This window comes from Xenopus laevis, chromosome 7L (assembly GCF_017654675.1).
Source record: "Xenopus laevis strain J_2021 chromosome 7L, Xenopus_laevis_v10.1, whole genome shotgun sequence".
In the NCBI taxonomy this organism is placed as follows: domain Eukaryota; kingdom Metazoa; phylum Chordata; class Amphibia; order Anura; family Pipidae; genus Xenopus; species Xenopus laevis.
In genome coordinates, this window is record NC_054383.1 from 27,615,468 (window position 1) to 27,642,669 (window position 27,202).

Sequence of the window (27,202 nt, forward strand, 5' to 3'; positions counted from 1 at the left end):
ACTTTCATAGGAAATAAAAATGATCTTTTGCATACAGTATTTCTATTTGTAAATTTCATATTATGGAAAGTGAGGCAAGAGCAGGCGATAGGCTCTAACAATGGCAGGGTACTGATGGATTAGCAACAGCAAGTGCATTTAGGGTTTCCTCTTCCTGGTGTCTTAAAATAAAGCAGAATCTAGTTAAGACTACAGCGGGATAACTGTAGATCAATATATCGGGGATTTAGCAGCGTTTCTCAAATTGCTTGGCTTGTTTTATAAGGTTTTATGAGGCTCAAGAGACCTTTTGCTCTTCATATAATGTTTGTAGCTGCTTCTGCATCTTTTATAAATCCCCTTTAAAGGAGAAGGAAAGTCATCTTGCACTTGGTAGTGCCAAATGTTAGGCACCCCGAAGTGAATGTATTTACTTATCTGAAACCCCAGGCCGGTGCTCCTATCAGCAGAAAACTGCACCAGCCCGGGTTATAGCAGTTTTCTGCTAAAAGGAGCACCGGCCCGGGGTTTCAGGTAAGTAAATACAATCACTTGGGGTGCCTAACACTTGGCACCTCCAAGTGCAAGATGACTTTCCATCTCCTTTAAAAGTACTTAAATTATTCTTTTTGCTACTTTTTCTGTGTAGGCAATGTAAAAAATACACAGTTATGCTTGTAGATATACATGTAACTAATTTCAGAGATATCAGGCAAGGCCTGAAAGTTGACCATGATAGTGATGATGCCTGGGTGAAAAAAAAAAATAAAGTTGAGAGCTGCTGGTCTACAGAATTGACAACAAACATTGAAACAAGAAAGAACTGGTGCATAAAGGAGAACAGAGTATATTTTGTCAGAAAGACAAACTCACACATGATTTGTGTTAGGAAGAACACTGATCCAGGAGCATATAAGTAGAGGAGACACTGTGACATTACAGATGGACAAAAGCCTAACTACTGTGCTGTAGCCTAAATACACATAGAATTGCATCAACAGTTCAACATGGTCCCCCAACAAACCACCTACAGCATTCCCTAGTTAGTGTCTCAGGTGTGTTGGGCTGTAGTCTTGCTACAAAATATGCGAGCCTGCAGATAACTTTTGTAAATCTCAGTATTAAATAGTCTCAGACCTCTGTCCAAATATCCCATGTAGACTCGGTCTAAGAAAGTTATCTTGGCCAACAAGGCTGTGGCAATTTATTTGCAGCTATCTTTGACCAGTCTAGTGCATACTACACGCCAAGCCAGCATGTAAAATACCAGCTATTGTGCGCTGTAAAATTGCACCTATATGTAGCTATGTTTAAGAACTGAATTCACTTGTGATTACAGAACCATAGCAAAATATGCATCTGAACAGTATTTTAAATGTCTTAATCTCACTAATAATAATAGAAGGTCAGTGTTGTAACTTACAAAAGAAAAGGTGACGAAGTACAGAAATTTAAAATGAAGGAGGCAACTTTAAGATATAATTGCTAGCTGAACAGATCAGTGCAATACCCCTGAAAACATATTGATTTTTTTCATTATGAAATGGTTATTACAATTGAAGGTAATGAGTTCCATGATACAATGTAATGGACAATTATAGGGTCTAATAAAAGCAGGGAGCAAAAGGATGTCATCCAAAACATGTCTTTCAAAGAAGGTTGGTGGTCTCTACAACCCACTGGATACCCAGGCCTACAGCCTATTTTAGATTTACAATGTATTTGATTTCAAGTATTACAACTGTAAAACACACAAAAAAATTAGAATATAAGCCTGCAAGGCTTTATGTAAAGGGGTTGTTCACCTTTAAATTAACTTTTAGTATCACGTAGAGAGTGATATTCTGAGTCAATTTGCAATATAAGCAAATCTGGTTGCTAGGGTCCAAATTACCCCTACAGCTATGCATTGATTTGAATATGAGACTAGAATATGAATAGAAGAGGACCTGAATAGAAAATTAAGTAATAAAAAGTAGCATTAACAATATATTTGCAGCCTTACAGAACATTTGTTTATTTATATCAGGTCAGTGATCCCCATTTCAAAGCTGAAAAGAATCAGAAGGCGGCAAATTATTCAAAAACTATAAAAAATTAAAGCCAATTGAAAAGTTGCTTAGATTTAGGCATTCTATAACATACTAAAAGTTCTCATAAAGGTGAACCACCCCTTTAACTTTTGGTTTGAGGTGGGTTTAACATATGCTCTACCCTGCACAACAAAATCAGTATCAGATTACAGCTGGCCCTGAGGGTCTGTACCCCTGGGGACGGACATAAAAAAAATAAACAAATAAAAAATAAATTAAAATCAACAACGCCATGCTGTAATAAGTAAGAAGGATTGCTATGTTCTCAGCAACACCAACTCCAAAACTGAGGACATACTGAGAATGTATTGCAGTGATTTTCCAGTGTAAGAAATTTTGTTTCCAATCCAGCGGAAAAAGTATTACAACAGCCCCATAGCGGATTGCTTATCAGATAAGAGTGCACCAATTAGGTACTACATGAAAATAAGTGAAGTCTATAGCTGGTCTCAGAAAGGGGTGAATTATTTGAAAATCTTTAGAGCAAAAACATAGGAAGGCATATTTGAAACGTAAATGCTGCAAGGAATAAGAACGGTCTACATATGTGTTACTGCCAGTTTGAATCATGTCTGCTTGTTCCAGTAACCGTATGAACTTTAATAAGTAAGTGAACTTTAATGGCATGATATTTTTAGGGTGCTATTGTTACATGCTAATTTCTATTACATATACTATGTATCAGGGTGTAGATTATTGTGCATGCAGAAGCTTCCTTCTGTTTGTATTTACATTTAAGATAGCGCTGCCATGTATAAAAGAAAGACCATGATGTGGTGACTAAACAAACCAACAATCATGGCTAAAGGAACTCAAGAGAAATAGCTTTAGATATGATTTAACATGCATAAATGTCTGCTCCACAAAGAGGTAGTGCTGTTCAAGTAAAGTCAAGCTTTATCGGAGTGGGTCATATCCATTAGCACTAATAACTCCAAGATTCAGCCCCAGCCAGTGGCTTGTGAGCAACATGTTGCTCGCCAACCCCAATGGATGTTGCTCCCAGTGGCATCTAAGGAGATATTTATTATTGATTCCAGGCTTCAAGTAAAGCTTTAGTTGCATAAAAACCAGGTGTACTGTCAAACAGAGGCTCCTATAGCCTGCCAAACCTCATAGGCGCTACCAATCGCAAATCACAGTTTGGCACCCCCCAGGAACTTGTTGCATGCTTGTATTGCTCTTCAGCTTTTTTATATTTGAATGTGGCTCACAGGTGAAAAAAGGTCGGGAATCACAACTTAAGGGTGTGTCTGGGATCAGAATTCATATGTTCACAAAGTTCTCAGTAAGGCTTGCTGAAGTGAAATGGACAAAGTTAGTTTTATAAACATTAATTACCATTAATTACCATGCATTATAATGTTTCAAGACTTTGGATGGTGGTTCAAGCAACAGTTTAATGTCCAATATTTAGCCTGGTTAACATGAAAGTGACAGACATATGGAAACACCACCCTATCATCCACAATACCCTTATTGACCATCAAGCCAAACCTCTGGTAGTATCTGGGATTCCTAACAAATACCGTGCCCGTGTCTTACCCTCCCTGTCCCTTCAGCCACTGCTCCATAACCCAATGCCCTTGGGACTTTGTTCAGATACTTGCATCTCAATATGGTGCAGCTCAACAATTTTTTCTAGAGTAAAATACAGGTTTGAGCGTGCAGTTGTAGAAGAACAAATTCAATGAGTCAGTCAGACTAAAGACAAGACAAGCAACCAAGAAAGATTTTAAAACGATCACATAACATTTGGTGAGAAGACACAGACAGCGACGGTTCACTTCCAAGCGTTGGTAACGAGAATTAATTACTCCAGCCTGCTTTCTTGTATCAGAAAAGGTCAACTGAATATATGAGATCAAAACAGCGCGGAATGGAAAGGTCTAAATGGTTCATCTTGATGGATACTTTATTTATTTGTTTTTCAGTTTAATTACTATATCTAATTAAGTCTTGTTTGCCTTCTCTTTTGCAAGACAATTAGCAGTCTCTTCAAACAAAATGAATCTTCGGTATCAGTCTGTAATGTAACATTTACAGATAATAGCCTATAGAAGAAAACAAGCAACCGAAGACTCTCTTAGGGCAGCGGCACACGGGCAGATTTAGTAACCTGGGGACTAATCGTCTCTTCTGCTGGGTGACAATCTTCCAGAACTGCCTTCCAACTGCTATAATGAGAAAACGCAAGCGCTATAGCACTCATGGTGCTTCGATTTCCGAAGTCGCCTCACAAAGAAACTTCGGGCAACTTCAGAAATCGAAGCGGTGAAAGTGCATTGGCGCAGGTGACTAAATTTCCCCCAATCTGCCCCTGCCCTGAAGGTCTGGCTGTGGCATTGGTTTCAGTGAATAGCACGAAAAAAGTAATGCCTGAGCCATCACAGGAAACAAGCTTTCTTTCTGAAGAACAATGTATCCGTTATCCATCCTTGTTATAGCTTGTCATAATTATGATTTATTAAAAGTGTGCTATCAAATTGTAAAGCTTTCAACAGAGTCTAAAAACTGGGACAAATACCGTCATTCATTTCATTTGAAGAAATGTAGGTGGTTCCTCACAGTGAGGTTGTGGAATGCACTGCCGGATGACGTTGTGATGGCTGATTCTGTTAATGCCGTTAAGAATGGCTTGGATGATTTCTTGGACAGACATAATATCAAAGGCTATTGTGATACTAAACTCTATAGTTAGTATAGATATAGGTATAGGTATATATAATGTATGTGAAATTAGGGAGGTGTGTGTATGGATGCTGGGTTTTCATTTGGATGGATTGAACTTGATGGACTTTGTCTTTTTTCAACCCGAATTAACTATGTAACTATGTCTAAGTCCAACATTACATAAACAGACATAAAATATATTTATTTAGGGAAAGATATACATAGTAACAACTCGTGAGGCTAATTCTTCTATACATTTCACTTTGCACCATTGGAACCACCATGTTATTATGCCTAATAACAATTATGACAGCCGTTGAGTGTTTTAAAGCATACTGCAGCCGTGTATAGCAAAAGAGAATACAATCTATATATACTGAGCAATTCAAGACATGAAGCAGACAGGAGAAAAGCAAAAGTCAAGGTGTGGCATGGGCTAGTTATATATTTACCAAGAAATATGGTAGGACATCACTCCATTCAGCTACAATTTTCTTTATTACTAGTATATGGCACGGAGCAACATTTGAAGCCCACTCCAGCTATTTTCATAATGAGCTGTTGACGGTTTGAAATATTGCTCTGTAACTTATACAGGCATGGGGCCTGTTATCCAGAATGCTCAGGAACTGGGGTTAATTTCCGGATAAGATGTCTTTCAATTATATGGATCTCAGCACCTTAAGTCTACTGAAAAATAATTTAAACATTAATTAAACCAAAACAGTATTGTTTTGCATCCAATAAGGATAAATTATATCTTAGATGGAATCAAGTACAAGGTGCTGGTTTATTATTAGAGAGTAAAATAAAAACATTGTTAACATTTGAATTATTTGATATGAATGGAATCTATGGGAGATGGTCTTCCGGAATTCTGAGCTTTTAGGACAATGGAATCCATTACTGTACAGCTAATAAATCTGTAAAATTGGTAAACAACCCTACCTGATGTTAATTAGTAAAACACTGAAAACTGTATAACATATTTAAAAAACATACATAATTCAAATGCAGACAGGCATACAACATACAGTAAGTGCCAATACGGGCCATGTCGATAAAAACACATGTTGTGCCTATACATGGCAAAATGTACCAAAATGGTTAAAAAAAAAAAGTTAGAATCCTGTGTATATAAAGGTCATGACATTAATAATATGTATGCTAGCAATCACTTTATGCCACAGCACTTGGCCTTGTGGGTCCCTAACGAGCAGGTTACAGTGCGCCCAATAAACGAATCATGGGGACAATGAAGAGCCAGCCCAGCAGATACAGTCACAAAAAAAAAAATTGCAAATCTTCTGGTATTAACTGGATTGCTGCATAATTACTGTTCTTTTAAGTTCTGTTCTTCAGCTGTCATAATAATAAGCAAACACAATATGCTTAAACAGTGCACAAACAATTGTACTTTTTCTTGGCGATACCGAACAGAGAAAGTGTGTATTTGTATTTAGTAATGACAGAACCTCAATTGGTAGCAATAACATTTGTAGAAGCTGCTCATCAGACTTGAACAGTGATTTGGAGAAATTCTAAATGCAGCAACATTTTTTAAACATGCCAATATTAAATCCCAATTTCTTGCAAGCATTAAGGGTTTAACCAAAAGACAGTGGCATTCATTCGCAGTTATATTGGGTGACATGAGGGTCATTTAACAACACTGGGTAAAACCATTGCTACCAATCAGTGATTGGCTTTTTCTCAGCCAGCTGCAGCTAGAACTATGTATGCAGGATTTTGATTGGCTGCCATGGGTTAATGCCCATGGGCAAATTTGCCCAGTGTTGATAAATGACCCCCATAAGGTTTTATACATTTACCCAGAAAGCCAGATGTTGTAAATGTGCAGCAAATAACTCAGATGAGGTGGAATCTTGACAACACAAGGAGAGAAGTTTCAGCTATGAGTAGCTTGAGCATTTTGGCATTAATATCCGTGTGTCCAATAGAAAGCTCTGCACTCCGCAGTATTGGAGCTATAACAGATATATGGGCATTTGGAGGGTGGGTTGCGGCTGATCTTGAAAGGGAGTAGAAACCAGATGTAAAAAACCAGATCATGGTACCCTTGAGCTCCAGCAAAAACATAAATATGTTGTAAATAACGCTGGCCACAGACACAGTCATAAAAAATGATGAATCCTTTGTGAATACTGAACCGAATCCTAATTTGCATATGCGGGCTGACTCGATACCCGCGGGTTCGGGTCGACCTCGCACTGCTCCTCGCAGGTGGCAGGTGGGTGCGGGTTGAGCTCTTCTCCTGCTCTCCCCGCCCACCACCTTCAAATGCCGGCATCCGACTCCCAGTTTTATAGTCTCGCGTCTGCTCGCCCCTCCCCTTTTGTGACGTCATCACGGGGCATGGTCGGCGTGGGTCTTTAAAAGGACCCCAGAAGCATGGGTGCGGGCTGCAGCAGGGTGGGTTAGGGTCGGATGCAGGTCAGGAAAACCCTGACCCGCACATCACTAATCCCTAGTAATTTCTGTATATGGAAATATGAATCATTAAAGCGAAGACTGCTATTTTTCCCAATATGATGGTCTTCAGACAGGCCTTGCTTGCAAAGATTGTTTTGTTAGGACATCGTCATCTTGAAAGACGGACTATAGGTCTCTCAAGATTTGTTGTGCACACAGACAAATGTTCAAATGAATGCACATAAAGAGTATCTCCAACCTGTACGATAGAGTCCTGCAGTGGGCCGGGTCCCTTGTGGGTTACCCGCAAAAACCTGCGGTACCCTGTGGGTTGCGGGTAGAATTCCCGGGTGCGGGTATAGACGCAGGTCGGCGGTTCTGCGGGTCTTCTCAATATCGATTTTTACTCCTTTTTTCTGATCTTGTTTACTTCCGATGATGACACTTCCGGTTTATAATGACAGCACTTCCTATTTTACTCCTTTTTTTCTGATAGCGTTTATTTCAGATAATGTCACTTCCGGTTTACAATGACAGCACTTCCTGATTCTTGATGGTCAGCGGGTCCGGATTACGGATAAGGTACTTGCGGGTCAGGGGTCCAAAAGGGTAAGAAAGCGGGTTGCAGGTTGGGTAAGGGTTCCAAAAAATGGACCCGCGCAGGACTCAATACTAGAAAAGCCTGATATGCATGGCATGATAAATATTTAGCCTTGGCTTGACACAAAGGAAGACATCATCATATGAAACACTGTATCTGGTGATGATCTGTAAAGAATGTCTGTCCAGGTGGTAAAAACTGAGGCATCACATGTATATGATCTGTACAATGCATTGCACTCTGGTGGGTTCTGGAAGTTTCGCTCCCAGATAATAGAGTCTGTGCCAAGGTTGGCTGGACGCCTGCCTACTGGTGAGACACTTTAAGATCATTTATACTTCTTTTCCCTTATGTGCAAACTGCTTTTACTTTCTGCATCTACATTGATCCTGTCATGTATTGCACATAAGATTGCCTACCATCTGTCACAACTTTCACACGCTATTGGCTGCACGCATAACAAAACACTGTGGCCATCTGTCACTGCTTCATTCAAACACTATACGGTGACTTCTACTGGTGGCACAGCTGCTGGCACTGTCCTTGTATAAATCAGACTTTTAATAATATATATATATATATATAGATATAGATATGATGTAGACCAAAACTGGAATGTCCTATCCTTGTTCTGACGCCTGCTATTGGAGCAAAAAACTCAATCAGTATTTCGGACCCAATACACAAACCTCTAAAAGCTTCTCCCTTTATTTTGCGTGTCTTATTTTATAATCACAAGTACCTTAATATTAGGAGCATTACGAACAGAGAAGAGGAAAAACAGGCAGATCTGTGTGATGTGGAATCAGTATACTAACAATTGTAAAAATACAGTTCAATACAGTTAGTACAATGCAGGTACGGGACGAGGGGTACAATAAAGGAAGAATGCTCGGGACATGGGGATTTCGAATAAGGGATTTTTCTAAAATTTGGATTTCCACGCCCAAGTGTAATAAAAATATTATTTAAACAAACTAAATCCAAAAGGAGTGTTTTTCCTCCAATATATATTAGCTGGGATCAAATACAAGGTACTGTTTTATTATTAGAGAAAAAAATTATTTTATTAAAATTAAGTCTATGGGAGATGTCGATCTTGTAAATCGGAGCTTTCTGGATAACGGGTTTCCGGATAATGGATATCATTCCTGTATATATGTAGTGCTTAGAAGGGGAAATACAGCCTACTGAGAAACAAAGCCTGGCAATTGCATGATGTGATTATTATATACAGAGAGCATCCCTCCTCTGTATATACTGTACTTACAGAGGGCAGCACCAAACTTAAGAAGTATATTTCAACAGAGAAGTTTCTTTTTAGGAAATGTCAAACTGAGGTTGTGTGTGTTTTTCCTCCAAAGTGCAGGGTAGCTGGTCATGTCTTTGCACCATTTAGTGCACTGTTTTAAAATCGGGTAATATTAGCAGTGTAATGCTCCAGAACAAAGAACAATAGGCCTGCACCAGATGCAAGGATCAACTTTAGTAAAATGCTAGCATGGCAATAACATGACACCTGCACCAGATTTATAAGAACCACATATAAAGGAGAAATACGTCTAAACTTGAATATGGTTATATGCCATAAATGAATGCTGTAGTCTATATAATGAATTCACTGTACCAGCACATAGGTTCAGTAGCCATATGAGGTGAGTTCTGAGCTGAATTTTAGGTTTTCAGTTGTGCTCTCTGCGCTAGCACCGTGGACCTTCCTGGACACCCTACAGTGCCGAAAAAGGTAGTTAAAAATGAATATGGCTAAAAATGCCTTTTTTTTTTATAATTACCTTATTTGCACCAGCCTACAATTTCCACTTCTCAATAGCAGCAATAATCCAGGACTTCAGACTTGTCACAGGGGGTCACCATCTTGGAAAGTGTCTGTGACACTCACATGCTCAGTGGGCTCTGAGCAGCTGTTGAGAAGCTAAGCTTAGGGGTCGTCGCAAATTATCAAGCACAAAATTAGGTTTGTCTGTAATATACAGTAAGCAGGGCTGGTTATTAAATTCTGATGCTAATTGCACTGGTTTCTGTGCTGCCATCTGTATTAATTACTAATCAGCCTTATCTTGTGACATTTCTATTTTATGTGTACTGTATATTGTGAGTCAGTCCCTAAGCTCAGTAAGTGACAGCAGCACAGAACATGTGCAGTGAATCAGCAGAAAAGAACATGGGGAGCTACTGGGGCATCTTTGGAGGCACCGATCTTCCCTGCTAAAGGGCTGTGGTTGCCTTGGGCTGGTACAGAAGCTCAAAACATAATGTACAACATTTCTCCTTTGAAGATGTCCACAGCAGATCCCCATCTTGGATCGTGTTATGTCTAATTCTGACTGCCAGTTGCACTGCACATGCTCAGAGTGATCCGAACAGCTGCTGAGAAGATAAGCTTAGGGTCACCAAAAACCATTGGGCACTAAATGATACTACAGAAGCTTATTCTACAAAGAGGATTATTAAATTCTGATGCAGAATGAGCAATCATGTAATCCATTAATAGGCAAATGACAGCAGCCCAGGTATTGTACTGGGAATCCAAAAAAATAACTTAGAGATCTACTAAGGGCATCCCACGACCAATCAGAGATTGTATATGTTCAGTCAGCTGCAAGTAAAACAATGAAAGCAAAGATGTGATTGGTTTTCATGGGTTAATGCCCTGTGTTGGCAAATGAACTCTAATGTAGCATGTATAGCCCTACTTCATTGCTGAGCTCAAATTCTTTTTTTAATAACCAATACAGATAAAGTTAAATACTGGCAAGTGTTTAGGTGCAGGAAACAATGAGTAAGGAAGTGAAGCACTGAACAGTATCCATACATCAGGAACATACTGCTGCTGGTTATCTGACACAGGCCTTGCAGCCATATCACTCAGAGGGTTATCGATCGCCGCAGATTAAGGGCTTTATAATTGTATACAAAATCCCACTAAAGTATTGGTGGTGTCCAAAAGCTGCTTTGGTCAGCAGTGCGAAGATTTAATAAATGATATCTTCGGCAGAGAGTTTTGGGTTTGGATCAGCGTAACGGGCATTGTACCAAAAGAGAGAAAACATTACCAAAAGGATGAAATGAAGGAGTAGGCTGAGTCAGACTAATAATAGAGAATTGTGCTATAATCACTCATGGAAAGGCAGGGATAAAACTAAACAGTAGCACAAGTCTATAGCAAGTGCCTCTTAATTTTGTTTTTCATATTGAAAGGAGCCTCTCTGGAATCCAAAAAATTAAACCCTATTAGCACACATTGCCTATCAAATACATATCCTGAAATGGACAAAAAGGTGCTGTTTTAGTTTAGTTGCTATAATATGGTTGCGGACATTGTGTGAATGAACGCCATTGATTAAAGGTACTTTCTGATCCGTGTTCTTCCACATTATGTCTGGCACAGATGCGTCTGTCCTGCCTCCTGCTCCAAATTGTATACAAATCTCTATGTCACTAATGTCTATTCATGCAGGGGATCCCTGGAGCGACCACCACCTAAAACGTGATGGGTAAGATTTACACTGTGGCTTGTGACAATAGATTAGCAGACTTGCACCTACAGAATCGGGCGCAGGCACCACTTTGCAGCCGACCGCTGACACTGAACATTTGCAGAATCATTGCGAGATGTGCACGAACAAATACATTAGGCACAGCCGTAATTAGGCTGGAATGATGTTTAAAACACATGGTAACTAGGGATGAGCACATTTTTCACCAAGTTTTGACCTGGAAATGATGCCCATGTGAGAAAAAAAATGTTGTGCGTAAAAAGAAAATGATGCGTTATAAAAAAAAAAAAAATGAACACCCGTAGACTAATGCATTTTGGTGAATTTTCACCGGCGACAACCCAAAGACATTATATTTACTTACCTGAAACCCTAGGCCGGTGCTCCTTTCAGGAGAAAACTGCACTGGTCCGGCAAATACCATGGAGCTATTGGCTTCCTTCTTCTTCATCAAATTTCCCGGTGGGCAGACACATGCACAGCAGAATGAAATAGCCGACTTATTGGTTAATGTTTGGATTTTCGCTCTACTGTGCATGCGCAGCCGTGAGAAGAAAGAAGCTGATCACTCCGTGGTGCCCGCTGGAAGAATCTCGGAACCGGCGCAGTTTTCTGCGGATAGGAGCACAAGCCTGGGGTTTCAGGTAAGTATTTACAATCACTTGGGGGTGCCTTAACTTTTGGCACTCCTGAGTAAATACAGCCTTTCCTTCTCCTGTAATAACATTTTTGAACTCGAAATTAATATAAAATATTGATTTGAATATAAAAACAAATCGATTTCCTTTAGGGATGATGCACTTTTATATTTGTGTTTTCACGCAGCCTGCCCTAGCTTGCCATTTAGATCTGCTTAGGCTTTTATAGTGGCTACGCTCTACCCTTCAGATAAACTATGTGAGATATTCCTCGGCCAAACCCCCCAAAATTACAGAGAAAATTGAGACATGAAATACATATCTTCCTCCGCTGACAGCTGATTAATGCCAAGACACAGCCTTATGCTTTCTTCCCCAAAATCTCACCTGCAGAATTTCTGGCAATTACAGCTAAGGGCTTGAAGGGCAGGTAAAAATGACAGAAAATAAATGAAAGGTCCCTGTTCACTTACGTATAGAGGTCCATTGGAAAATCCTTCATCATATGAGTCACAATGAATTCCACCATCAGGTCTAGAATAGAAAAACAGTTAAAGAATTTCACAAGTTCCTCTAACAGACCCCCACCCACCTCTATTACAGTTAAGCATACAGGGGGCAACAAGAAACCCATAAGAACGTTGCTAGCCTGAAATGACTTCACTGCATCCTTGGCTTACCGATAGATAGATAGATAGATAGATAGATAGATAGATAGATAGATAGATAGATAGATAGATAGATAGATAATGTGCCCTTTGCTGTGCCTTTGATTTGAAAATAAATAAGACAGTCTCAGGACAGGATTACAGTCAAACTCAGAGCTTTAATGGGGAAAGTAGAAGAGCGAGGATCTCCATGGAAACTGAAACAGCTAAAAATAGCTAGAAAGTGTATTAAGTCTACCTATTTTTCTCTGAATCAACTGTTCATGCAGCACAGCCTTCAAGAAAACAAATGTACTGTATCTGCCACTTTGTCCGAAATGGTTTACTTTGTACATTAGGGCATTAAACTGCAGCAAAACATAATTCCTCCGCCTTGCAGAGTAATGGTACCCCATTGAACATTACAAAGATCTCACAAGTCAGTGGAATTTGCTGCTTTTGCAAATGGAAATTCTAATTTCTAGAAAATGGTTACCTTTGTACCCTTAAAGGAGAAGGAAAGGTTAAAACTAAGTAAGCCTTATCAGAAAGGTCGCTCTAAATATACCAGTAAACCCCCAAAGTAATGTTGGTCCGAGTCCCCTTTCAAAAGAAACACTGCATTTCTTTCCTTCTATTGTGTACACATGGGCTTCTGTATCAGACTTCCTGCCTTCAGCTTAAACCTCATTGCCCTGGGCAAAAGCATGCTCAGTTTGCTCCTCTTCCCCTGCCCCCCTCCCTTCTCTACTGTAATCTGAGCCCAGAGCAGGGAAAGACTCAGGCAGGAAGTGATGTCACACCATGTTAATACTGCAGCTCCTATCCTTAACAAACAGAGAGTTTCTAGAGCTTTTTACACAGGTATAGTAAAACATTCTACAGAATAAATATAGCATTCTAGCTTGCACTATTGCAGCTAATCTTTTGGCAATAAAATGCCTCCGTAGCTTTCCTTCTCCTTTAACAACTGGAATCATGAAACGTGAAGCCCAATCGATTAGGTAAAACCAGTCACACAGCTGACCGTTAAAGTGCCATTTCTCTATTTACCCACAAGCCTAGCCAGCTTCCTATAAGGTACATCTTTGGCACCATGGTAACTTTATGCCAGTGCCACTAAATCTACAGCAGGTGGTAATGAAAGGGTTTATGGTAAAACATGACCAATAAGCAGGGCATTATTATTTTTACGGGTGCTTTGCACTTATGGGTTTCAGAAGCAGTCAAGGCAATCAACTTGGTGAGTACTTTATTTGCTGCGGCACAAGGAGATAATGCAAATGGCATATTCAGGGGTGTCTGAGGGCCAGATTTGGTGAGGTGAAAATATCTGGGGCCGACCATTTAGCCTGACATCCATTCCGAGGTAGCTAGCTTGCGATCAGGATCATTCACTCCTGGAGATGGACGCGTACACGGCATTTAGGGAGTCTGTTTGGACTTATTCTCCGTGCCTTATTTAAACAAGGCATTGCATAGCCGTAGCAGTAATATTTGGGCACATGATTAGTGAAATGATTGTTTATACTGCTGCCTGTGTGCTGAAGGTGTTAGCAATAGACATGTAATGACGCACCACTCTCGCATACGTCTTTAGTTTACAGTACTGGCACGTCAGTACGTCTATTGCAACTTCAGCCCTAAAGAAGAATATGAGAGCGGCACGTCAGTCTGTGCCGGTATGTGTCTATTACTAACACCTTCAGCACACAGGCAGCAGTATAGAGCAAGTGGCAAATCATTTCACTAAAATATTACAGCTACGGCCACGCGATTCCCGATTGCACTGTGCTGGCGGGTCACATTATTATTAATTTCTTGATGGAGGCTGAGGGCCGGTATAAATTTGAAAACGGGCCACAATTGGCCCGCGGGCCTGACTTTTGACATGCCTGACAGGTGCAGTAACCCATAGCAACCAATAAGCAGGTAACATTTACTGGTCACCCATTTAAAAGCAATGGGTGGGATCACTTTGGTATTAAATTCTGTGATTAATGTGTTACTGGCATAAACACCTGATTATGTACCAGAGGGTACGAAAGGCATAAGGTGGGTCTTATCGGGTCAGTATGTACTAACTTTTAATATGTTAATAGAATAAATTTTGGACTTTTATGGAATATGAGCCACGGAACATATATTTTTGATAAATAGTTATTTAATGGTGCCCTGGGAACTTGGGCAAGTTCCCGGTAGTCTACTGCCCAATACTGACTGGCAGCATAGACCCCCCCCCCCTAAATTATCTAATTACCGGTTTCAAAAAAAAACATCTTATTGGTTGCTATGGGTTACTGCGTCTGGGCAAACTTAGTGACTTTAATTACATATGGGGTTATTTCACTCCAACTTGCAGTACAGCAGTAAAGAGTGACTGAAGCTTATTAGAGCACACGTCACATGACTGGGGCAGCTGGGAAACTGACAATATGTCTAGCCCCATGTCAGATTTCAAACTTAAATATAAAAAAAATTTTGCTCTTTTGAGAAACCGATTTCAGTGCAGAATTCTGCTGGAGCAGTACTGCGAACTGATGTATTTTGAAAAAAAAAAACATTTTTTCCCATGACAGTATCCTTTTAATGCCCGTGCTGGCAACTATGCATCAATAACTACTGGTTTTATTGCACAGATAAAGCCTAATACTTCAACAACTTCAATTTTAAATAGCACAAAGTTTTCCCAAATGGTCAGCGGCTAAGTTGTGTCTGGCAAAAAACAGCAGCATGGGTATAGGCACTCCAAGGATTCCACAATGGGCCATTTGAAGTTTACAGTTTCCCAAATAAGACAGAGGCCATATTTTGACTGGGCTATTGCAGGCCATTTACCTTGTTTGTGAAGGCCATTGGTTGAGGGCCATGTAAATACTTTTGCTGTAAACGTAAATATATTCCAGGGCAACTGTGATGGCATAGTGGCCAAAGCAAAGTTCATTGGGGACTCCAATTTGCTTGGAGAATAAAAGCTGCTCACAGTTTTTTCCATAGGTTAGCTCTCCTCTTCTGTAAAAACGCCCACTCTGAGGATCTTTTGATCAGCACCACGCCAACATTTTAGCTTGTTCTCCCAGGGAATCACTACCCATGACTGACTTGTACATTTTCAAGTTGCAACAGAGGGATCCCTGGGAGAACAAGATAAAACGCTATTGGCTTGGCTTACCAGAATCCTAACATGTTTTTTCTTTTGTAGAAGAGGAGCAATTTTATTCAGTGAAAGGAGGGGATGGAAAATTGAAATCCTCCTTTTGCTGTAAAATGAAATATTACCTAAACAACAAGCACCTACACTGAAAACCAATCCCCCAAATTTTTTCCCTTCCAAATTGCCTCACCATAGAGATGTGTATATTCAGGTATGGGGAGAGGTTTCCTTTCCTGAATAAAGTTCTGATTGGCTCCAGAGCACAGAGGAAATATTACATTTATATCGCACTTAAAAACATAAAAATCCCTGCATATAAGTTGTGTGCTCCCACCGTAGCTGAAGGATCAGACGCTACACCCTTCTTAATGAATGTCTCCCCATCTGAATAGTCGTTAGGCTTATTAATAATCCATTATCTCTTCACTGGAGAATGAACTTATACAGGCATCCACTTGTAGCCATATAAAACTGCTCCTTACCTAGCACAGCGCACACAAGAGGACGGCAGGGTATGTTTTTATCAGCTGCTTTTTTCCTGTGTCTCATGGGCTGCCAAGATAACAATGAAAATAAAATCTAGATTAAATAGAACTCCAGAAAGAAATGAGGTACATTGTTTTGTACAGATGGATAGAACAATAGAAATACTTGCACCTGGCCATATTTATCATTTTCATAATGGTTTGTCTTTCTGTTCTGCACCTTTCTACCCTGGACATTTAAATGCTTTCTGGTTGCCAGGGTAAGTAACATGAGCCAACCAGAAAGTAGATGCACTGAGAGGATAAGTTTTCATGCCTTCTACTATTTGATTTGCAGTCTGTTATTATAGCTATACCTTGTTGCTAGGGTAAATGGGACCCTAAAAACCAGGAGTTTACATTTCAAAATGAAAGCTGCAGATTAAAAAGCTGCTGAATTTAAAAAAGAAATAACACAAATATAAAATATGAAGGCCAAGTGCAAATTGCCTGTGTTTTATTAAATTAAGGAAGTATAATATTCTCTTTAAATATAATAATAGTGATCCACAGCATTTTAAACCCTTAAGGGCCATGTCACACAAGGGGGTATACTTATCAAAGAGTGAAGTTAATAGTGAAGTTCCGCCACTAGAGTGAAATTCCGCCACTCTCCATTCATTTCTATGGGATTTTTATAGGTGTATTTATCAAAGGGTGAACTTTCACCCATTAATAAATATGCCTTTCAAAATCCCATAGAAATGAATGGAGAGCTGCGGAATTTCCCTCTAGTGGCGAAACTTCACTCTTTGATAAATTTACCCCATGGTGTTTTCTCTTGTCAGCTTGTGAAAGCCAGGAGAGAAAATCCCAAGCCACTTTCTTCTGCCCCAAAATAATTGTACATTGGCAGGCACTGTGGCAGCCTGGAAGTGCACAAACTGGATGGATTTTGATGCAGAAACATGAAAGTATGCATTTTCACATTGAAATCTGCCCTGTCGTTGCATTAAAGGGCAATGCGGTGTCTGTCAATGCACAATTATTGAGGAGAAAAATGAAGTGGATTGGGTTTTTCTCACCTGGTGTTGATACGCCACGGCTGCTGCAGAAAGTTTACACCTGTGACATGGCCCCAAGAGTAATACAGACCAAAATCTGATCATAATGATTGCACTGAACTTATTCAGGTATATTGTAAATGTTTGTTATTTAAAAATAATTGAAAATCCACATTATTCTCTTTTTCTCAGAAAGCCTTAAGCAATCATTGTTTTGACCTTTACAACCTTCTCCCTCATACTTATAATTTGGAAAGTTTATATAAACTGAGATAATCAATGCTATATTAACGTACTTTTTCAGAAATGGAGAAAGTAATTACAAAAGGGACTTTAAAAATGTCATTGATCAGAAGTGAAACAATAGAATAATTAGGGGGGGGTCTATACTGCCAGTCGGTATTGGGCAATAGAATACCAGGATCTTGCCCAAGTTCCCAGGGCAGTTAAATAATTATTCACCAAAAATATATATCCCGTGACACATAGACCATAATAATCCAAATGTATTTGATTAACATATCAAAAAGTAATACATACTGGCCCCAGTATGTACTACTTTTTAATATGCTAATGGAATAAAATTGGATTTTTATGGACGATGAGTCACAGGATATATAGTTTTGGTGAATAGTTATTTAACTGATCAGAAGTGGCCTGCAAATGCCATGCCCATTAATTTCACAGGAATTCAGTTGTACCGAGGCCAGTTTTGAGTAGGTGGTGATCAAGTCAGACTTTTGAAGGTCCAACCCTTTGGCTGCCATTAGCGAATAAGATTCAAAACTAGGAAAACACTGATGAGGTTATTAGTCCTGGAATCAAGAATTTCTATACATTTTAACCGATAATTTCACTTGAATTGACCTTTAGGCTAGGCTTTAAAGGAACAGTAACATCAAAAAATAAAATTGTTTTAAAGTAATAAAAATATAATGCAGTCTTGCCCTGCACTGGTAAAACTGCTGTGTTTGCTTCAGAAACACTACTATTGTTTATATAAATAAGCTGCTGTGTAGCAATGGGGTCAGCCATTCAAAGGAGAAAAAGCTCAAGTTACACAGCAGACAGCAGATAAGCTCTGTCTGTCTAATGGTGTTATCTGTTATCCATTAGCTATCCTGTGCCATATAGCCGTTTTTCAATTTCAGCCATTGCTCCACAGCAGCTTGTTTATATGAACTATAGTAGTGTTTCTGAAGCAAACAGATCAGTTTTACCAGTGCAGGGCAACACTACATGATATATTCATTACTTTAAAGCACTTTAATTTTTTTGGTGTTACTGTTCCTTTAAGGTGTATGTAGGAGAACAAATTAACTTTCTCTCCATATCCCCTGAAACTGGCCGACTTTGACTGGCTCCAAACCTGCACTTTTGGAACCCCTGGATTAGTGAATTGACACATTATAGTTTGCATGTCTCACGGCCTAAGCAGGACCCACTACACCCCAAGTTGTTGTATGTTCTGCTGTCTCTGTGGGTACAATAAGTACTTAAGGAAAAACATGGACATGCATGCACTGCAGTAGGTGCAAAACTTACCATACGATGGAGGTTAACACGGAAATTCATATTATCATCATGCAAAAAGGCATTGGCGTATTGATCCTGCGTAAATACAAAAAAAGCAAACAAGTTGCAGAAGATCTCTAAGTAAATAGACATTCAATAGACATCACAACAAAGGGAGACTAGACTACATTACCCAACAGTAAACAATGTGCCAGATAGCAAAAACTAATTTTGTCAAAATTCACAATATTTTGTCTCCCATAGGAAATAATGGTTTTCTCTGGCTCTGGAGGGTAGAATAAAGGTCAACAATATTGTAACTAAAAATCTGTTTATAATTTTGCTGTAATAAGCTAAAATAATTACAATTAAGTCATGTGTGAACTGAAACCTGGCCAAAAGTTGATTTATAAATACATCTGTCTTTTGTGAGTTAAGCTGAAACTCTATTCATGGATGTGTATGGACAAAGCTGTATATGAGGGCAGCTTCAATGAATTCAGGTACATATTTCAGTTCTATCTTCTGCAGGGACTCCCTCTTTTTTACTATCATTTTTTCATCCAGAAAACTTTAGAATTAATCCTTATTGGAAGCAAAACCAGTTTATTTAATGTTTACATGATTTTCTAGTAGACTTAAGGTATGAGGATCCAAATTACGGGAAGATCCATTATCCGGAACCCCCCGAGGTAATACATCGCATACCTATACTAAAGATCCGAGTTGTCTCGGAGACTGGCATTAAAGGAGAAGGAAAGCTACAGAGGCATTTTATTGCCAATAGATTAGCTGCAATAGTGCAAGCTAGAATGCTATATTTATTCTGTAGAATGTTTTACTATACCTGAGTAAAAAGCTCTAGAAACTCTCTGTCTGTTTAGGATAGGAGCTGCAGTATTAACATGGTGTGACATCACTTCCTGCCTGAGTCTCTCCCTGCTCTTGGCTCAGATTACAGCAGAGAAGGGAGGGGGCGGGGAAGAGGAGCAAACTGAGCATGCTCTTGCCCAGGGCAATGAGGTTTAAGCTGAAGGCAGGAAGTCTGATACAGAAGCCCATGTGTACACAATAGAAGGAAAGAAATGCAGTGTTTCTTTTGACAGGGGACTCAGAGCAGCACTACTTTGGGGGATTACTGGTATATATAGATGGACCTTTCTGATAAGGCTTACTTAGTTTTAACCTTTCCTTCTCCTTTAAAAGGCATAACTACAAAACTATAAAAACAGGACATTCAGCTGCGTGTGTATTTCATGACCTAGTTTTCACATTAGACACCCTGTGTAGGATGATATGAAGCTATTTGGGGCAAAATGGTTCCTTTCAATAGGAAAGAAGGAACATTAAAAGAGCAGTGGGCAGGCTCTGTAAAGGATACAAATCAATATTGAAACCTGCAGCAGAGACCAGTGAACCTATCCACATAAATACTGTCTATTCCTATTCATTCTGTACTAGGTTTTATTTCACCTTCACTGCAGGAATTACCAGGTGCGCTCCGCCAATGAGGCGAGCTGAGGTGCTCGCCTCAGGCGGCAGCGCCAGATGAGTTTCCAGGGGCGGCAAAAAGCCGCTCCTGTCACTTTAAAGAGCCGAATTTCCGGTTTTGAAACAGGAAATTCGGCTTTACTAGTGCGAGAGAGCGCAGTTGCGCTCTCCGCACTAGTGTTTCTGCAAGGGGAGGGGCGGCGTCTTCATTAGAATCGGCGCTGGGAATTACATCAATAAACCTGAAATACTGTACAGCCTAAAACACAAAATCTACTGGCCACAGAAACAAGGGCCCATTTTCAAAATGGTCAAAACAAAATAGTTATTTTGTCAAATAAATGACCTGTTCATTGATAAGTCTAAAATCACCCAAAAATATCTTGATTCTAAAAAAGCTTTTATTTGAACGGTTTTGGCTCCTTTTGGGCCTACTCATATACTTTTGATTAAAATTCTGATGACCCTGTTTTGAGCTAAGACAATGCTGCAGCTTTACCAGTGAGATCTGGCTTATTTGGGAGTAAAAATTGCTTCTGATGGTCTGAACATTAATTAATGCTTTAGGCAAATATATAAATTAGTTGGTTATTTCACACTTAGACCCAAATAAAACAGTTTGCACTGATTTCATTGGGGCGCCGAAACAGATTAATGAACACAATGATATGAACACAATTGTATTGTGTATTCTCTACCCACCTCCCTTCTACAGGTATAGGATCTGTTATCCGGAAACCCATAGTCCTGAAAGCTCAGAATTCCGGAAAGGCCTTCTCCCATAGAATCCATTTTATCCAAAGTATCCCAATTTTTAAAAATTATTACCTTTTTCTCTGTAATAATAATAAGCATTAGCTGTAAAATGGTCACTAGGGATGCACCAAATCCACTATTTTGGATTCGGCCTGACCCCCCCCGAATCTGAATACTGAACCGAATCCTAATTTGCATATGCAAATTAGGTGTTGGAAGGGGAAAACATTCTTTACTTCCTTGTTTTCTGTCAAAAAGTCATGCGATTTCCCTCAACGCCCCTAATTAGCATATGCAAATTAGGATTCGGATTTGGTTCGGTTTGGCAGAAGGATTTGGGCCAAATTCGAATCCTGCTGAAAAAGGCAGAATCCTGGCCGAATCACGAACCGAATCCTGGATTCGGTGCATCCCTAATTGTCACCACCTCTATGGATGATTGCTTTATTTCTGAAAAACACATGCCAGCAATTGATTCTTAGGGCAGCCAGCTTATACATACCTCTGCTATGCAGGTTAGAATGATAAGACACAGTTTTCCACTGTTCAGCCTGTGCTCATCTGTAAGAAACAAACAGAAGCCTTGTATAGCAGGAGAATAATAAGTGTGCTGGGGAATTCTTGTCAGTATCAAACTCACCTTTTGTGTCCTGCATTACAATGGAGCTGTATTTCAGAAAGGTGATCAGCAGGTTACTGGTCTGCACATCTGCATCCATGGGCAACTCTGTTGGACTTATAACTGGGAGAAACAATTGGGTATGAGATAAATTCATAAAAAAATAATAATGATGTAATAATTAACTATACCCAAAATAATGAAAGCAGATAGAAAATAATCAGACAGCTGGTAACCTACAGGATATAGACTGTATGTCTGTATTAACAGGGCACTTTGATGATATTTTTTATGCTATAACTGTTGCTTGTTACTGTAAGCACTATGCGATGTGCTGGCACTATATAAATGATGATGATATTGCTAGTTTCAGAAAGTAAAGTGTAGGCGTTTTGGAGTCCAGGGGGCAAATTCACTAAGCCGCGAAGCGCCGAACGCTATCGTTAATTCGCTAGCGTTTGGCATTTTTGCTACTGCGCAAATTCACTAACGAACGCTGGCGTAGTTTCGCTAGTGTTACTTCGCAACCTTACGCCAGGCAAATTTTCGCTAGCGATGAAACTACGCAAATTCACTAACTTGCGCAGTGTACTGAACGCTACCTTTTACGCTAGACTTCCTTCGCCACCTCAGACCTGGCGAAGCGCAATAGAGTAGATAGGGATTGTTTAAAAAAAAGTCAATTTTTTTTCTAAGTCCCAAAAAACGCTGGTGTGTTTTCTACATGATGGCTGATAGGCTGAAAAAGATCGAAAAATTTTTGGGGCTCCCCTTCCTCCCCCCTACATTTCCTGACTCATGGCAACTTACCTAGACAGTGGGCACATGTGTAGGGCAAAATAAAATTTTTATTTGCTGATTTGAAGGTTTTCTAGGCATTTGTAGTGCAGATACGTATTCCTCCATTGAAATTTGAATTTCGCGCCGTATGCAAATTAGCCTTCGCTAGCGTAACTTCGCTTTATATAGCGAATCAACGCTAGCGCAACTCCGCAACCTTACGCTACCCCTGTGCGCAACTTCGGATTTTAGTGAATTTGCGAAGCGCTGGCGAAACTACGCCTGTCGAAGTGCGGCGAAGTTGCGCCTGGCGAAACTTCGCATCTTAGTGAATTTGCCCCCAGGAGTCCTAGAGCATCTCCGCAACCTTTGGCCAGGCTCCCTCTTAGCTCATGAAATTCATGAGCAGATAGAGGAAAATATCAGTCTTTGCGTCATCTATTCAACGAATTTCAGGTGTATTTAGCATAGCCAATGCCCCAAATGCAGAGTTTAGAATTAATTAATCCCTGATGTGATATCTATATAGTGATGTATTCAAATAAAAGCAGTGCCATTGTGAAGCTAGCCAAATATACTTAAACTTTGTCGACTTAGCTGAAAAAAGGACAAAATCGTATTTGTTTTGTTTATAGTAAAAGTTTTTACACATAATAGGGGTCATTTATTTTACACCAAGGATTCAATGTCCTGATTGCTAAGGGGCACAAGTACGGGTCCCATAATGGTCACTTAAAGAACAGTTGCTACCCAGGGACGGCCTTATACTGCTCCATGTGTCTGCCTTAGGGTAGGTGGTAAGTCCAAACCCCTGATGCAGACTGTGCCTCCTGCTGTTCCCCTTGGGGGCTTCCTATGTTTCTCCCACCATCTGCCCCTCATCAATACAGCACTGACGAACAGTCATTTTTTATTATTTGAAATTTTCATGTTATTTAGCGGCTCCCCAGTTTACAAAATCAGCACTCTGGTTGCTAGGGTCCAAATTACCCTAGCAAATATGCACTGATTTGAATAAGAGACTGGAATATGAATAGGAGAGGGCCTGGATGGAAAGATGAGTGATTAAAAGCAGCAATAACAATACATTTGTAGCCTTACAGAGAATTTGCTTTTTAGATGGGGTCAGTGCCACCTACTTGAAAGCTGGAAGGAAGTCACAAGACGGCAAATAATACAAATACTATAAAAAAAAATAAAAGCCAAATGAAAATTGCTTTGAATTGGCCACTCTATAACATACCAAAAGTTAAAGGGATCCTGCCATCGGAAAACATGTTTTTTTCAAAATGCATCAGTTAATAGTGCTACTCCAGCAGAATTCTGCACTGGAATCCATTTCTCAAAAGAGCAAACAGATTTTTTTTATATTCAATTTTGAAATCTGACATGGGGCTAGACATTTTGTCAATTTCCCAGCTTGCCCCTGGTCATGTGACTTGTGCCTGCACTTTAGGAGAGAAATGCTTTCTGGCAGGCTGTTGTTTTTCCTTCTACCAGGCAGTTGTTATCTTGTGTTAGGGAGCTGTTATCTGGTTACCTTCCCATTGTTCTTTTGTTAGGCTGCTGGGGGGGGGGGAGGGAGGGGGGTGATATCACTCGAAATTGCAGTACAGCAGTAAAGAAGTTTATCAGAGCACAAGTCACATGACTTGGGCAGCTGGGAAATTGACAATATGTCTAGCCCCATGTCAGATTTCAAAATTGAATATAAAAAAAATCTGTTTGCTCTTTTGAGAAATGGATTTCAGTGCAGAATTCTGCTGAAGCAGCACTATTAAATGATTCATTTTGAAAAAAATGTTTTTCCCATGACAGTATCCTTTTAACTTGAAGGGTACCACCCCTTTATTGTCTATTTAATAAAGTGAGATAGCTACTGCAGAAGATCCATACCTGTGGTCACAGCATTCCTGCTTTAGAATGTCACAATATTTAGCAGCAAGTGCAACTTTCCCTTTAGCTAATGAGTCAAACTGTGCCCATCATGAAGCAGCAGGTGCAAATAGGCTTAATTGTATTAAACTACGGAAAATGTGCAGAGACACAGAGGCGTCTCAGTGATCTCAACTCTGCCTGGGGGACACGTACAGACTTCTAATTCTTATTCTGGGCTTTTACTTCTGAGGATGGTTCCCAGTGATGCCTTCGCTGTTAAAGCTTAGAGAATTTGTAAAAGACATGATTAGCCATACACACTGTGCAGGAAAGGGATGAGCTAAATATAACTACAGAAGGAAATTTTAAGGAACGGCTTTTGCATGCATTTAGAACAGAAAACAGAGAAGTTGATGAAGCTCTATAGCAAACAAAATTAAAGCATGAAAGCAAATTCTGGGCAAGGCCAAAACACATGCAGAAATGTATTTATCTGTATATCGCATAAAGCCCAGAGATGGATAGCTATAGGATGTCAACAAAGAGGTAGACAATGCATTTTATGGGAAATTTTCAAATATCCATTCAGGCTAATGATAGAACATGAAGCCATTCAGAAGAAACATATGAAGTCCTGGAAAGCCAGTTCCACTATAAGCAGCCTTCTGCCAGGGGTATATTACGGACATTTGGCCTCTTTCTGACCCTGCATTGTACACTGCCTGACTTAACTATTTTTCTGAACTTGGACTTTGAGTTGTTAAGTTGGGATGAAAAAAGTCCATCAAGTTCATCCCTTTCAAATGAATCCCAGCTCACATACATATACACACACGGAAACTATATATATACCAATATCTATCTTAATTGTAGGTTTTAGTATCACTATAGCCTTGGATATTATGTATGTCCAAGAAATCATCCAAGCCACTCTTAAAGGCATTAACTGAATCAGCCATTACAACATCATTCGGCAGTGCATTCCACAGCCTCACTGTCCTCACTGTGAAGAACCCCCTACACTGCTTCAAACAAAAATTCTGTTCCTCTAGTACAGGGATCCCCAACCTTTTTTTACACATAAGCCTCATTCAAATGTAAAAAGAGTTGGGGAGCAACACAAGCAAAAGTCCATGGGGTGCCAAATAAGGGCTATTATTGGCTAATTGGTAGCCACTATGTGGACTGGGAGACTACAGGAGGCTCTGTTTGTCCATAAACCTTGTTTTTATGCAACCAAAACTTGCCTCCAAGCCTGGAATTCAAAAATAAGCTCCAACTTTGAGGCCTCTGAGAGCAACATCCAGGGGTTTGGTGAGCAACAGGTTGCTTGCGAGCCACTGGTTGGGGACCACTGCTCAAGGGATGGCCTCTGGTCTGATTATCCATTTTATGGATCTCCCACTAGCCCTCTAATGTACTTATAAAGAGTAATCATGTCCCCTCGCAAATGTCTTTTCTCCAGAGAAAACAACCCCAATCTACCCTCATATTTTAAATCTTCCATCGCCTTAACCAGTTTAGCTGCACGTCTCCGCACTCTCTACAGCTCATTTATATCCTTCTTAAAGGAATTGTTCAGTATAAAAATAAAAACTGTATAAATAGATAGGCTGTGCAAAATAAAAAATGTTTGTAATATAGTTAGTTAGGCAAAAATGTAATATATAAAGGCTGGAGTGATTTGATGTATAACATATGTCAGGACTCTATACCTTCCTGCTTTTCAGCTCTCTTGGTTTACACTGACTGGTTACCCTGGTTACCAGGCAGTAACCAATCAGAGACTTGAGGGGGGGCCACATGGGTCATATCTGTTGCTTTTGAATCTGAGCTGAATGCTGAGGATCAATCACAAATTCACTGAACAGAAATGTACCATGTGGCCCCCCTTCAAGTCGCTGACTAACTCAGAGTTATAGAGCTGAAAAAGCAGGAAGTTGGATTCTGTCTGTTTTATTAGACATCTGTTCACTCCAGCCTTTATATATTACATTTTGGGCTAACTAACTATTTAGAAACATTTTTTATTTTGCACAGCCTATCTATTTACACAATTTTTATTTTCACACTGAACTATTCCTTTAAGGACTGGATCCAATGAAAACAGCAGCACTCCGATATTGTTGAAAAAGTGAAGAACTTTACTTAAAGTGCCTTAGGCCCTTTTGTCAAGCCATTCTTAAGGACTGGAGCCCAAAACTGCACTGCATACTCCAAGTGAGGCCTTACCAGGGACCATTAAAGAGGCAAACTTATGTTTTTATTCCTTGTTGTCAGATGGGGGTCAGTTGATGGTGTCATGAAACAACAAGGATCCTTGGTTTTTATTAGATTTAAAATCTTAGCTTTGTGCTCACAATCAACAATCAGACTGGTCTACGGCCGTTTACTTGCCATGTCTTCAAATATTTCATATATATTTGTAGCCTTCCTATGAGCTGGGCTGGTGGGGCACCGGGTGAAAAAAAACAGGCCCGCTCCCCCGATCAGCCCCCCAGTATGCAACAGCATGCATGCATACACTGAGAGGGTGAGCGAGTTTGGAAGTCGGAAGATGCCTTGGTGTTGCAGCCCCGGTTGGCCCCCAGTGCTCCAGTCCGACCCTGGCCTGACCAAATGTCAGACAATTAAAACATTAAAAAGTCTTGAGACCTCTGGGCTAGTGCAAGCAGGATATCTATTACATATCCAGGGGCGTAACTATAGAGGAAGCAGACCCTGCGGCTGCAGGGGGGCCCAGGAGTTATAGGGGGCCTATGAGGCCCTAATTAATGAGAAATGTCAATATATATTGGTAAAACAGGACAACCTCTGGAAATGTTGGGGGGCCTAAAATTAATTTGCTGTGGGGCCCAGTAGCATCTAGTTACTCCACTGTACATATCTATTACATTTA

General features: G+C 39.9%; 1 protein-coding gene across 2 annotated transcripts in view; it reads right to left on the reverse strand.

Moving 5' to 3' along the window:
• armh3.L (armadillo like helical domain containing 3 L homeolog) overlaps positions 1-27,202 on the reverse strand; it is a 103,157-nt gene that overhangs the window by 45,529 nt on the left and 30,426 nt on the right. For both annotated transcript variants that reach the window (NM_001093557.1, XM_041568531.1), the window contains 5 exon segments: positions 12,409-12,469; positions 16,219-16,288; positions 18,810-18,875; positions 21,529-21,587; positions 21,667-21,768. In NM_001093557.1, the coding sequence (NP_001087026.2) occupies positions 12,409-12,469; positions 16,219-16,288; positions 18,810-18,875; positions 21,529-21,587; positions 21,667-21,768 (358 nt within the window).